Source organism: Etheostoma cragini, chromosome 13 (assembly GCF_013103735.1).
Source record: "Etheostoma cragini isolate CJK2018 chromosome 13, CSU_Ecrag_1.0, whole genome shotgun sequence".
NCBI classification, from domain to species: Eukaryota; Metazoa; Chordata; class Actinopteri; order Perciformes; family Percidae; genus Etheostoma; species Etheostoma cragini.
The window spans coordinates 18,746,573-18,761,299 of NC_048419.1; the positions used below are offsets into that span (position 1 = coordinate 18,746,573).

Here is a 14,727-nt window from a genome sequence, read left to right on the forward strand (position 1 = left end):
ATATATATATATATATATATATATATACTGTACATACATACATGGGGAAAAGTAACTACAGTTACATGCTGTGAATTCTATTTAATCGAGAATCAATATTGAATCAAATTGTGTGGCTTAAAATCAGAATCAAATTGCATCGTGAGATTTTCATCGTCTACCGCTAATATATAGTTTATTATATTTCTTCATAACATTTGTGCATGGTTTTGGAACTTAATGGAATTTGATAGTTTTTTCATATGAAGTCATATGATTTCATGTTTGTTAAGCTGATTTTACAAAAACTTTGGACTCACAGGGCCGGAGACCAAATTTAACTTAAACTACATCAGCAGTTATACATCCAGTGACCTTTGTACCGGTTAATCTATCACTATGTCCAACTCCACCACATACCAGACTCAGGACACGTGACCTAAAGCCACAACAACAAGGGTTGTTTCTCTGACGCTGCTGGTTATAATAGTAGTCATCTTTAGGCTGCTCTTTTCTCGGCTAGACTTATTTATGCTATGAGTTGCATCTCCACAGCAAACTGAGCAAAAAGATAACAGATGGTACTCTCAAGGAATTTCCTGTTGTCAGTGAAGCGGTGGGGATCCTGAAACTGTATGGGCAGGAGAACAATGCCTATTAGGTTTTTTTGCTGAGCTTTTCATCTGGTTCTCTGATGTATGAACTGAGTCTCTGTGATTCATGTTGGCAGTGCTAAACATTAAGTATAGATATTAGGCTTGGGCAGTATATCAATATTCTATCAACATCTATTACAGATAGATCTATCTATACATCTGTTTATGAGGCTAGATAATGTTTAAAATTTCGGATATCATTATATCGTGATATGACATGTCTTTTCCTGGTTTAAAAGCTGAATTAGAGTGAAGTGTTGTAGTTTTCTTAACTTACACTTACTAGCTGTTTTATTATATGCCTTTACACACTTAGTCATTGAATCCACATTATTGTTGATTCATTATCTAAACTCTCATAGGGGTTTATTTTATTTTGTGAAAGCAACAATAGTAAACCCTCAAACCTCGCAGCAATATCAACATCAATGTATTTGGTAAAAAATATTGTGATACTTGATTTTTTTTTTTTTCATATCGCCCAGCTCAAAAAGAAATGACAGTTTTACAGATGAACTTGCCTCATTATGAAGATCATCTTGAAAACAGCAAGTTCTTATTCTTTGTGTATTTATTACATTTATTTAAGCACTTTGCGGTTTGACTCTATATCTTCTCTCACGGTATTAAGTGAGTTTTGAATGATGGCTTATCCCACGCTTCTTTCGATGTCTTTGCTGCAGGGACTGGCAACTATCTAAAACGGGATTCTGAGGACATTGGTACGATCATACCTTAACATATCGAAGCATGCCATGATGAGAAGGACATACAGGAAACTCTTTAGGGATATCCCTATGATCCCACATGCAAGAAACAGACAGAATTATGACTAATCTGATTACAAATCTGAAAGTAAACGCTGCACACTCGTTGATGAGAAATATCATGCGCATTCTAGACATACACATGTGTTAGAGACTGTAATTCATTTAAAGTAACTATCCCATTTCCTTGTGTTCTCATTAACCCCACATGTATAGTCATCATCAGCTGCAGTATTTCTTATTAGTCTTGGCAAGCCCAGGCTCTTTGTTTCAGTGTGATAATCACACACCAGTCAGAACCTCACACCCCTAGCTATGTCATGGCTTTCCAGAGCGTCACCAAGGTCATATCCATGGTTATGGATATCGCAGGTCTAACAAGCAAACAAAGGCTTTTGACACGTTGCCAGTAATTATTCTCTGTGTTGCTAAGACTTGCTCCCACATAGCACACAGCTTTTCTGTGGGATTTCACGCATGAGAAAAACATTTAATACACAAGTGACAAGGTTCTTCCTGTGTAAAGCTTATAAATAACCAACCTAACGTGTTGATTTGGTGGTTTGATGGTTAAAATACATCTACATGTCATAACTTTTGTTTTGGCTGTGTTTAAATGGCTATAATGTTGTTGCTTTTTCAGGATGGGTCTGGAATAAGTTTAAGAGAGTCACCTGAAGATCTCTGTATTACAATAATAATAATAATAATAATAATAATAATAATTAATAATAATACAGAATGTGTATAGCGCTTTTCAAGAACCCAAAGTCGCTTTCTAGGGCCAGGTAGAAAGAAACAGGCTAAACAAAACAACACAAAACAAGATTCAGGCACAGATGAAAAGGAAGGGGGGCGTGGGGTTAGAGATAGGCAGAGGTGAAGAGCTGGGTCGTGAGGTGGGACTAGAAGATGGTGAGGGATTCAGAGACTTTGGGTCCTTGAAAAGCGCCTCAGGGGAGGGAGTTCCAGAGCCTGGCTGCTGCCCTGGACAAGGCTCTGTCCCCAAAACTGCAGAGGTTGGAATTGGGAATGGAGAGGAGGCCGGCTGAGGTGGATCTGAGGGATTGTGTCAAATATGGTTGTTTAAAAGTTCTCAAAACAACGGTATTGTATTCTTAAAGATAAAAAACTTGAACTTTTCAATCAAATTATGACCTGCAAACCTGCTCTCTAACCACCACCATGCAATATACTTGGAGGATGGAGGATGCTGTATGAGTGTGTGTCTGCATCCAGTAGAGATAGGCAGGATGAAATGATCTTGAATTAAATTAATGCTGCCTTATTCTACAACTACAACAGTTTCTTCTAATCTAATATCAAAGTACAGATATGTCTATGCATACCAGAAGCTGGGAATATTAGATTAGCCATCCTGCATTGAATATATGCTAAATACCAAAGTTAGAAAGAAAGAAAGAAAGAAAGAAAGAAAGAAACCTCAAGATGGTAGATTTTTCAGGAACAAAGAAATCAGATATCAGATACAAACAACGATGACATGACAGAATACTTTGCCCTGAAGTGGAAGTGTCACAGCAGCTTTATTACATACAGTACACTTAAACAAACAGTCACACACATTTTGTTTTTGTTGTCTGTTTCACGCTCAAATTCACAGAAAACCCCACAGTGCCCACAGTGAAACCACACTCCAGCCCATGCTCATCAGACCTCAGCGTACCACAGGATGACACTGTGTGACATGAGTCTGTCATTTTGCTAACCGCTCGATCTGTTAGCAATTAACTATGTCACTGTCTGTGGAGCCGTCTCCTATGGAAACAGTGGGAATGTTTAGATTGCCCAACAACCATTAAAGCGCCTTTCTGCTCTATCACTATCAAAACCATCGTAGTCACAACTTACACAACCTTATTGCTATTGGGTACGTTAAGGGATTGATTTGTCTGTTAGCAGCCAGATTAATTATAATTAATAATTAAATTAAATAAATACATACAATTAAATTAAAAAAAAGTCATTTAGTCAAAGTAACAAAAGCTTTACATTTTTGTTGCTGTTTTTTAACGAATTTAATGGTTTTATTGGGGGTAAATGAAATTGAATTCATACCATATGGCCAAGTTATTCCTAGCAAAATCTGATGATTTTGTTGAGTTTATCGTCTTTTTAATTCCCTTCCATAGTGGCCTAGAAACCCCTTTTGCATCATTTACAACAATTTTGGATCCATTCTTTGTCTCGGCGGACTCCTTTTTGTCTGCAGTCACAAACACACCCCGTTTAATTTCAGATGACCGTTATTTGTAATATTTTAGTTTTATTGTTATTTTGGCGAACAACATGAAGCCAGTAGAGATGGATCACTTGGATGCAGTCACTACTGGTGGTTTCATGTGAGTGAGAAGACAAAAATAAAACGTTACGATTTAAAAACAAAAAAAGTTTGTATGGTCTTCAAAGTGACTTGCTCATCCCAAGGATTAAAAACACAAATTAGAAAATGACATTCATCCGTAAAGCTCTGCAAGATTAAGCCATTACATTACATCAGCAGTGTAACTATAGAAGATTACGTCTGAACAACCTTTATACTTACTTTTTACCCTTGTTACATTTCCTCGCAGACTCAGACACTGGGTAATTTCCTGTGTGTGTGTGTGTGTGTGTGTGTGTGTGTGTGTGTGTGTGTGTGTGTGTGTGTGTGTGTGTGTGTGTGTGTGTGTGTGTGTGTGTGTGTGTGTGTGTGTGTGTGTGTGTGTGTGTGTGTGTGTGTGTGTGTGTGTGTGTGTGTGTGTGTGTGTGTGTGTGTGTGTGTGTGTGTGTGTGTGTGTGATGCACTGCTAGTCATGGCCTGACCCAAAGGTGATATAACTCATTCTGTGTGTTTGGGGGGTGCATGGACACAGCCCCTGCACAAACCCAAGAGACACACACACACACACAAATGTATATGGTATGGGTGAACAATAACCTCCTCTTAGTGACTGTTAACAAATGCACAAGAAATAGTTACACTTCCCACCCTTCAAAAAAAACTTTATTTAGGATGTTTCCTCTTTAAAAGACTCAGTGTCTAACTTACATTAGATTATAACTGTAATTTTTGTCAGCTTTCCACCAATCCAGTACATGAATAAAGTGAGTTAACATTCCTGATCCTCTCTCTCACACACACACACACACACACACACACACACACACACACACACACACATTTCCCACAATGCCCCTGACCTCTCACTTTACCGGAACTGAGCCAGAGACATTGGGGTCAGAGGCTGTAAATTAGGAATTCCACATCTGAACCACACGACTCAGCTATTAGTGCTCCATGGAGCGTGAACTTGTGTGCCTTTGCTCTTAAAACGCTCTTCCCAGTATGTGAGGCTGCGTCTCTTGCACAAGCATCTGGATCTGGGTTCTGTGCGTTATTCTAGACAATCATATCTTTATTTAATTTGGAATAGATTACTAATATCTGTAGAAGTAATTGCTGTTTCAACACAAGGTTTCACCGTTCCAAAAAATAATACATCTTAATGTGCAGCTGTCAAGTTAATAGGCTTTACTTCTAAGATGTTGTTGGGTCAGGCAGTGGGCGATCAAAGAGAGGTATCCTTTAAAAACTTGGAGGAGCCGACAAAGATTAACCTCTGAGACGTGGCATGCAAGGGGTTTCATTAACAGGAAACTCATCCTTAATCTTCTGTTTCTGGTGTATTTATGGATATAGGTAATTGTTTTAGCCTTTTAGCTCTCAGGCATGTTACAAAGTGCTTGAACACCTAACTTGGTCAGATTTATGATAAACGCTGGTCAATTTAAATTTTTCCTGTAATCAATACCAATACCAATCAATGTAACAATCAAATGAACGTTAAAGGTTAAAGTTAAAACATTTAATGCTTTTCTCTGTTTTATGTAGGCTAATTGAAAATGTAACGTCTTTGGGTGTTTGACTTTTGGTCGAAAAAAAACCTCAGAAGACGTCAAGTTCTGCTATAGGAAATTTTTCTGGACATTTTTCACGTTACAGAAAAAATGATTAATTCGGGAAAATACTTAGCCCATTAATCAATCATAATGAAAATAATTGGTGCAGCTCTAGTTGGTGCTTCTCCTGTTTTTTCCCTTTCAGCCAGTTGCTGTTCTCCAGCAACTGCTTTTTCAGTTTTTAACAGAGACTAGCAAATCCAACTTTTATTTACTGTAAGCAATATGAAAAATCGCAGATCATTGCTGAAAATTCCTTCAAAACAATGTGACTATAGCAATTGCATCCAGCTGCCTCTTCTTACATTTAATGATCGGAAAATTACAGTCAAACTAATACTCGTACATGTCATAGCCTGACAGGACATGGAGCACACAAAAGACATGATGACAGTTGTTCACATTTCATTACATTTTTATTTTCATTGCTAGTATTTTTCCTCTGCAGCTTGCTGCCATATGATAGGAGCTGTTTTGCTGTGGATGTCTTGGTTTGATGATGGAGGATTTGATTTGTAGTTTCTTCCTATTTATGTCAGCCAAAACCATATGACCAGTGCGTGTGTGTGTGTGTGTGTGTGTGTGTGTGTGTGTGTGTTAATGGAAAATTGTTATCACATGTTACTAAGTATGTGAAGGTGAAACATAACCATTGGGAGTCCCACCTCCCCGTTCCTCTGCCTCCCTGTGGGGCTCAAATGTCCACAGGCCAGTGTGTTTCTGGAAAAAGGGATCACACAGAGGAACCTGCTCAATGTCCAGCAGCTCAAAGATAATCTTTAAAATGAAAGCGAGGTGGACATGTGTTTTACAAGATCAAAACGGTTCAAGTGACAAGTCAGAAAAAGCTACACAAACATATTGAGCAGATGTTTGCAAATGAATCTAAGATTACACAGAGACCGTTCTTTAGGTTTAAGGTTGGAATGCAAACTCTGTTCAAAGTAGCATACTTCTGCAATTGAAATTATCCACCGTGGCTTTAGTCTGATGCAATTACTGAGTGATCATAAATTTGCACATTGTTATTTTTTTACTGAATTTCAAAAGGCCAGGCGTGTAAAAATGTTCCAGTTCTTCCCAAATATTTCACCACCTCCAAAACTCTGAGTGGCCTCCCAGTGTCGTTGTTGCTGGCTTTTGAAAATGTAAACCTAGAGTGCCGCCCAAGGCAATATTACATATATCAAAAGAGGAGCTGCTTTTGTTGAATTTGGCCTCCGTGGTGACACTCCCAGGCTAATACTCTTTCTTTCTTTCTTTTTTGCTCAGTGACAGTTTGACACCACTGAAATAACAGCTCCTTCTCCTCTTTTTTGTGTGTGTGTGTGTTTGTTTTCTCTACAGGTAACACCAGGCAGCAAGGCGGCCCAAGGTGACCTGTGTCCAGGTGACACCATCTTGGCTATAAATGGCGACAGCACAGAGCTCATGACACACATGGAAGCTCAGAACAGGATCAAAACCTGCACTCAGCAGCTCACACTCAACATCAGCAGGTATTGGACACGAGACCTGTCTTTACTGGAAAAACTAATAGCATTGGTCATGTGATCAATTACCGGCCTACAGGGAGTCTTAGATCTTGGCAGATCAGAAAAAAATCCCGCAGACAATTTTTGTAATGATCATTTGGAAAGTTTTTGAACTGAGGTGGGACTCATGCACAATCACAAAAAGTCCAAATTCTCTTAACAGTTGTTTATTTGAGATATACCAGCAGCTACCGTGCATGATTTATTTCCTTTTACTAATGAAGTTTACTGTATGTTCACTATAACTGCTTTCAGACTCAGAATTTATGAGTGCTTGTAGCTTCAGAATATGTGATAAACTGTCTATTCAGTCCATTTTGATGACTGATGGGAATAATCACCTTCAACCTTTTCGAATAATTGATTATCAAGAAACATTACAAACATTAGTCACTTGCTAATCAGTCGTCACTGCTGTGACCCTCAGCAGAGGCTGCTTATGTTCTTTTAGGCTTATTAAGTGAATTGAGTTGAAAGAATTGACAGATGTTTTATGACGAAGGTCATTTACTGCCTCTTATCCAGGAACACATTGTTCATATTTCTGGTGGGTCTGTTCAGCTTGGCACAGTCGAGTCATGTGGACAGATGACAGGTTTACGACAGTGTAAATGATTGACTCCCTGCTCCTACAGAGCGCTATCAAAGTCAATGAGGCTTGTACATACAGTGAGTCAGACAGTGACCTTTTGAAATGGACTTCACGGGTTGATATGGTGCATTTTATCAGTTCACGAGGTGAAAAATCATTTGTTTTCTCACACACTCTGTGTATGTGAGGATAGATCGCCTTAAACGGAGGACAGAAGCAACATGTTTCTGTCAATGTAGCCATGCAGAAATCATCAGTGAGAGTGAGAGAGATGAAATGTCAATCGCTTCCCACATTTCTATTAGATGGTTACTTAGGGTTGCCAGAGTACTGGAAAGTACACAACGAATCTGGCAACCTTCTTCTGGAATCCTGTCCTCTAAGTTGAAGAACACTGTGTGGTTTCAGCCACAGTTACGAGTGACAACTGCCAACTGAGGCTTCAGCTTTCTCCTTTTAGGGCAGCATGCAACACAGTCTCTCTTCTGTAATGGTTTGGAGCATGAAGTTGACTTGCAGATGCAGTGGAAATAAGAATCACTCTCTTGAGTAATCAGAGCCGTCAGATAAGCAAAGGTTCACACATGCAGGAACTCCAAATTCAGACAGAGCAGCACTTTTATTTCTTTCTCTCTTTGTGCTGTTTGTCTTTTATAGTTTGCACTCTTGCATGCAACGGCCCTCCATTTCCCCACAGCCTGGAGTAAAAGCCATCCATCCATATAACAAGCTGAGCAGCTGAGCGTTAAGTGGTTTGTCCACATAAGGATAGTCATTTTATTTAAAGGAACACGCCACCGTTTGTTGAAATAGGGCTTATCACGGTCTCCCCTAGTTGTAGATACGTGGGCCAACCCATTTATTGTCTAAGTGCATGCATTGATGTAGTTTGGTGCGACACTGGCAGCGCCATTGCTAGCGTAGCTTAGCGTATTGAATGGAATCCTATGTTGCCAGTTAGCATGTTGTGAGTAAAAGTGAGCCAACAAAAACCAAAAACAACCTAATTACTTATTGTGGCCTGTGTATTCACAACGAGTAGAAAAAGCAATACAGATTAAGACAAGACGATTTTCTATGGAGATATTGATTTGGGGCTATATTGGGTAGAAGCACAGCCAAAGCACTGCTACATGGCGCTAAGATATCACACAGCAACTCTGGGTGAGTACAGGTCTAATATGGGTCGATCTATCCCGTAAAATAATCATGCGTCATGTTTACAGTAATCACTTACTCTGTGGACAGCTGTTTATTGGTCAATTCTGCATTTTTCCTAGTGGACTTTATCACAAAAAAAAAGTGGGATCACAACCTCCTCTTCCTCTCGTCCTATATCCAAACACGCAGCTCCTCTTCTGAAAGCCCTATTTCAACAAAAAGTGATGTGTTCCTTTAAGGATTCACAAATTAATATTCAACACAAAGACCGGGGAAGCTCCTCTGCAGCTGGAAGGATCCCAAATAATAACTCTTTCACACTTAAACACCCAAATGTACCCAAATTTACCTAAAATCAGCTTAAATGTCCCTTTAGTAGTCAAAGTTGTTGAACACCTTAGAGAATGTAAGTTAGGGTGATGAAAATAAGGAGCGCTTTAGACGGATGGATATGTGATTCCATTAGTTGGTGTTTTGCATCACATGAATTGTTCCCTTTTATACCGACTGATATTCAGAGGCAGATCAAGGCTAGCTGCTGGTATGTGACCTTTCCACATTATATTGCTTAAATAATTACAGTTTGAACTGCCCTGCTGCTGGACAGGAGGAGGGTAAGGCATAAACCTTTGGCTGCAGAGCAGAAATAAACTGTTGGTAAAGGACAGGGAAGACAGAGCAACAGATCATTTAAAGATAGTTATGAAGATTTAGGATTTATTGATCAAAAAGACAAGACAGCAGACAAATAAAAGTGTTATAAAAAATGGTGGTTAAAAGAAGTTGGAGAACATGACAAAGATAACAAAAGCTGACAGAGAGAAAGACTGAGACAAAGGCAGAGAGAGGGAAGTAGAGGAGCAGGGAATCAGAAAAACCAAGTGAGAAAAGCACGAGGGTTCCTCTCTGCCTCGAAGGCCGTTTCACAGCCAACATTTTCTGCTGGGTTTATTGCTGGAAATCCAATTACACAGACAACACAACAGTGAAGCTCAGAGTTAAGTTTCTCTCCCTGAGATGGAGGACATGCGTCACCACAAGTTATTTTTTGAAAATTTCCGCTAGACATTATGAAAAAAACAGCACACTCTTGCTTGTCACATAAATGAAAAATGGAAATCAAGGCTTGGTATGGGTAAAGTCTCATACCCATTTTTCCAATTCTTTTAAACCTATGGACAGGTGATTAAAAGCCTTACATTTGGTGTCCTTTTTTAGGGAAAAATGCTGCACAGGAAGTTGTGTTAATAAACAGCAACGGTCATTATGATTGAGCAGACAAACAAAATAAAGCCATGCACATAAGCACAAGGTCACATTTTTGGCCGCTGCTGTTCAATCCCCCTAATAAAACACAAATAGTGAAATGCATCAATAAAAAATGCACAATACAAGCAACTGTTGGGCAGTCTTCAACATTTTCAAAAGCTGGAAAATGCTCTCAGAAATCAAATGGTAGTCTGTTCTGTGGTTGGTGAATAGGTTCCATACCCTATGTTATTAATTATCCAGACAATGGCGAGATAATGTATGAATTATCTTGTTTTTTACTTAAAAGGATGTGAAATATGGGATTTTTAGTTTTTTGGAGACACTCTTCAGTTGTGGGCTACAGGAATAACTCAGGATTATTTAATTTCAACCATTGATTCGGGAGTAAAAAAAAAGACATTGGAGGGACCTAAAGTACTCACGCTGACTCATGAGAAAATAATATTTTAGAGGACACAAGTTCTCAGCCCTCATTAAAAGGCTATGCCATAAAATACTCCAAACAGAGTCACAGAGGAAGAAACAGGAGACCTGTAATTTTGTGTTGCTGCTGATCGACAAATATATGAGTCTACACGTCTGCTGTGAACCAAAATTACAGCACACTGGATGCATCTGAGCTAGAGGTCTTGTGTAACACAAGAATGTTTCTTTGTAATGTCTGCACATTTATTGCTTTCATAATCCCCATTTTTCATAAATCCTATTATGGAGCATGATGAAGAGTGCTCTGCATCGGCGGGGGGGCAGCAGCTGTAGTTCTTTTTTCCATAAAAAAGTCCTGTCTTTAAAGAACAATTCACCCTTAACATGCTCATATATATATATATATATATTTTTAGATGGCATCAATCTGTGCTTAACAGAATTCATTTGTGTTGTAATTAAGTGCGTTGTCTACTTTTACTGCACATTATAGTGATAGTTCCAAACGTATCATTCAGTAACCCCAGGAAAATCTTTCTGAGCTACCTCAACCCATTTTATGTAATACACTTAATCAATACACATGTTGTAGCTGCATTACAGTCTGATGAATTTATTTATTTATAAGGACAGTACAGTACATAATGTTTATAAGCTATTGCTCTTTTATTTTGATTCCAAACATAACATTTGTTAATAGTTGAGCTATTTTTATTGACGCCGGTGGCAGGGTCAGTCTTGCTGTCCACCACAATAGTCCTGACAGAGTTATCTCAACAGTTCTTGGATGGAGTATCACTAGATTTTGTACAGACATACATCATTTCCAGACAATGATTCTGATTGACGTTGGTGATCCCCTGACCTTTCCATTTAACAATGATTGAATGGATTGCATTGGAATTTGGCACAGACATTTGAGAATTGAGGTAACTTTGGTTATCCTCTGAATTTTCAGTTAGTGCCAAGATCAAGTCAAGTTTTACTTTGTCCAATACTTTGGATTATGACCACAAACCTGCAAATCTAATGAAAATGAGTTTGTGTTGTTGAGATCTGGTGACTTTTAGAGTAGAAAATGATTCACATCATTTAATACTTATCAAACCATTCAGTGAGCCCTCATACCTCGGAAGCATCTTCATTTCTTGTGTGTTCTACAGTAATCTGTTCGGATTCAATAATGTATCCCCCATCTACAGTATATACCATCATAGAAGAAAACTGATGCAGAAATGGAACATTGGGTACATTAACAATAATGGCATGCTTCTCTGTTCTTGGTGGATTTCCGGTTTAATGAAAAATCAGAGAATAAGGGAAGCAAAGTAATTGGTGAGAAAGAATGAAAGAACCACAGAGAAAATACAGAAAGCAAGAGCAGGACAAGGAAGTTGAAATAAAAGTGGTCTTAGGTCACCACTTGATCACCACTTTCCATTTTACATCAGACCTCCTGACTGGTGAAGGCCTGTCAGCGCTCAACTGTGAGGTGAAACACCCTTGCTCATTTCTGTTAGTTCCTGGCATCAGTGATCATGTGGCGCTGTCTTCACGCTGAGGAGGAAAAATGAAGGCCACCCCCACCACACACACACCGTCCAAGTTCACTCTAATGTCAGAGGACCTGGACAGACCCACAAGGCCCATATTTGAGTGTGTCATGTCTGCTTTGCTTGGCTTTATATCCTCAGATCTAAACAGAATCTTTGAATACATGAACCAGCTGCAAGGGAAACTTCTCTCCTCCATTTTCTCCTCCTTCTTTTCATTCTCTTTCTTTTAACCGCTTCATCGTCCCTGACCTCCATGTACCATTCTGCCTTCTCCCTTTCCAAACCTAATTCCCACTCCACTCATCCACTATTTCTTCGTTTTTATATATTCTCTTCATCTCTCTCTTTCACCCTGCCTTCACCTCACTCCAGTTCCCTCCTTGTGCCAGAGCTTATTGAAGAAAGCCATGTGGTTGCAGATGCCTGAGAGACAGATGATAATGGTGGTGGATTGAATGTGTGTTTCCACCACTGTTCAGGCTGTTCGGAAAGAGTCCTGCTGGGGTGGCAATTTAAATGTACTGAGAAATGAGTCATGAGGCTTGAGCTGTGTGTTACTCTGACTGTGTGCCGTGGTCTTGTATTCTTGTGAAGTAAAGACACCCTGCTGTTCTAAATTAATTTGACTTACTGTCGAAAAGAAGATTTGAGGTTAGTTCCATGCTGGACCGAAGCTTGTGCCGCGGCCAGTTCACCCAAAATAACCCACGAACATGTTTAAACAAACATATAGTTTCCGTTTTGCTCGCTCTGTTTTTTTTGTTTCTTTTCTCCAAACACATTGAACTGCTAGCAAATGGAATTGCATTTGTGCCACTCAAAGCAGTGACAAACAACATTTGGAAATCAGCAGCTGTCAGAAACAAGGTCCTCGATAATTCAGACCTAACTTTAAAGAGTTTGCATTTATACCTTCATAAAATATATACATTAACACAGAGCGTCACAGGAGAAGAAGTAAATAGCACAAAGAAAACAAAAATATCTGTCTATCCACTAGCCACATCATTACGAGAAAATGTTTTTTTCATATTGGTGAACTGAACCTTTAAAGACTTGGAATTAATGATGTCAGTAGAAGGTCCAAAAATTAGAAAATCAAAAGCTTTGGTTGATCAAAGAAGCAAGTAGGTCCCCAGGTTCACTTATTAGCTGTCTGGAGCTTTCAACTGCATCTCAAAGTCTTCATCAATGACTCAAACTGGCTGAGTTATATAAACTTATTGTAAAAAATTGGTCGAGTGATCACAGCGTGTTGTATGAGATCAAAAGACCTGTGTCCGTTCAAAGATGGTATATTTGACGTTAGGAAAGACCACTTGAGCTTTCTCCGGCCGTCCACTGACTCATCAAAAGCTCTGAAAAGCTAGAAAGTGGACCTTTTGAGTTACTACCATTGTGTCACACATTAGAAATGTAGACAATGATGTACAGATGAGGATACAAGCCGTTTTTGCTTGTTTGTTTACTGCTTTCAGTAGTTAGGGGTAAGGCTATGATGAGAGGTGATGCATGTAGTATGAGTGCATGTCTGAGCCATGCAGAGTGACAAATGCAAATCTAGTCATGATCTGTAGGGGTAAATTAAAGCAAACCACATAGAATTCCGGATGAATCAGAGAAAACTGGCAGGAAAAAAGACAGTCAGACTGCTCCACTGGAGGATTTGTCTAAGATGCCTCAATATTGACTCAAGGACCTTTTAAATCACAGTTGAAGAATTATGCACAAGACTGTATGGGACCAAAGGAACACAGGACGCCAGCTGGGACAAAAAAAACTCTCACACACGCCCATCCACTACCAGCACTGCAGCACTCCGTCCTTTCATTGCATCATTCCTCTCAGACTCTGCCAAGGTCTATTTTTTGTGGTGGTTATAAACGCAACATCAATGGAATGTGAGAGGCTGTGTAGCAGAAAGATGGGGGGGGGGGAGAGACCACAAACCTCCCTCCCTTTTGCTCTCTTGTATTGATCTTATCACCGAGATGCAGATCTTTACTAGTGATCTTTACCCCCCCCCCCCCTCAGGTCTGCAGATGAGAGCCTTATAACTCCTCTTTTAAAGGTGATCGTCTGCCTTTATTCCCTGAGGAGGAAGAATTTAAACTCTTTTCGCATTACAAAATAACTTTGGCTACTTTTTGGTCGTAAAAACCTTATGGGTTTGACACATCGACTGTACAGTCCCTCCAGGATTTTGCAACCTTTTTTTAAGATTGTCGCGGCCCAAAATGCCTGAATTTACGGGAGTGTGATTTCTTTTGTATGTTTGTTGCAATGAATTTGCGGGTGACAGAGAAAGTTGCAAAAAGCTTTTTGTATAGTTCTTTAAAAATAAAATGGAAACTTGTTTTTAAGGAGAATAAAATTCCTCTAGGCTGAGTTTTCCTAGTAACCTTACCAAAAAGGCTCAGGGTGCTGCAAATGTGGTGATGGTATAATATGAAAATGGCTGGTGGATTTAAGACAAAAAATATTAATTTATTGAATGAATTAAATTTGAACACAGGTTGGCAGCGGTCTTTTACTGTACATTTTGTCAGTAAATGTCAGATGTTTGAGTCACAACACACGTCTCGTCTTCATAGCAGAAACAAGGGAATTAATTTGACCTACGTGTGATGTCAACCTGTTCTCACTCCTGCTTGGTCATTGGTGCCCAGAGTCACATACTGATACAGAGTCTGGCACGTGGGACTGCTGGGATTGATTGAAGTTGTGAGAAAGTCCGGTTACTGGTCAAATTTGCGGAAAAGTTGCATTGATTGGTCAAAATTGGCAGTATATAAAAATGGATGGCCTTAGAACCCCCCA

General features: G+C 39.3%; 1 protein-coding gene across 2 annotated transcripts in view; it reads left to right on the plus strand.

Annotated features, from left to right (window-relative positions):
* Positions 1-14,727, plus strand: part of pdlim4 (PDZ and LIM domain 4) — a 45,519-nt gene that overhangs the window by 4,168 nt on the left and 26,624 nt on the right. For both annotated transcript variants that reach the window (XM_034889897.1, XM_034889898.1), the window contains exon 2: positions 6,713-6,864. In XM_034889897.1, the coding sequence (XP_034745788.1) occupies positions 6,713-6,864 (152 nt within the window). The remainder of the gene's footprint in view (positions 1-6,712; positions 6,865-14,727) is intronic.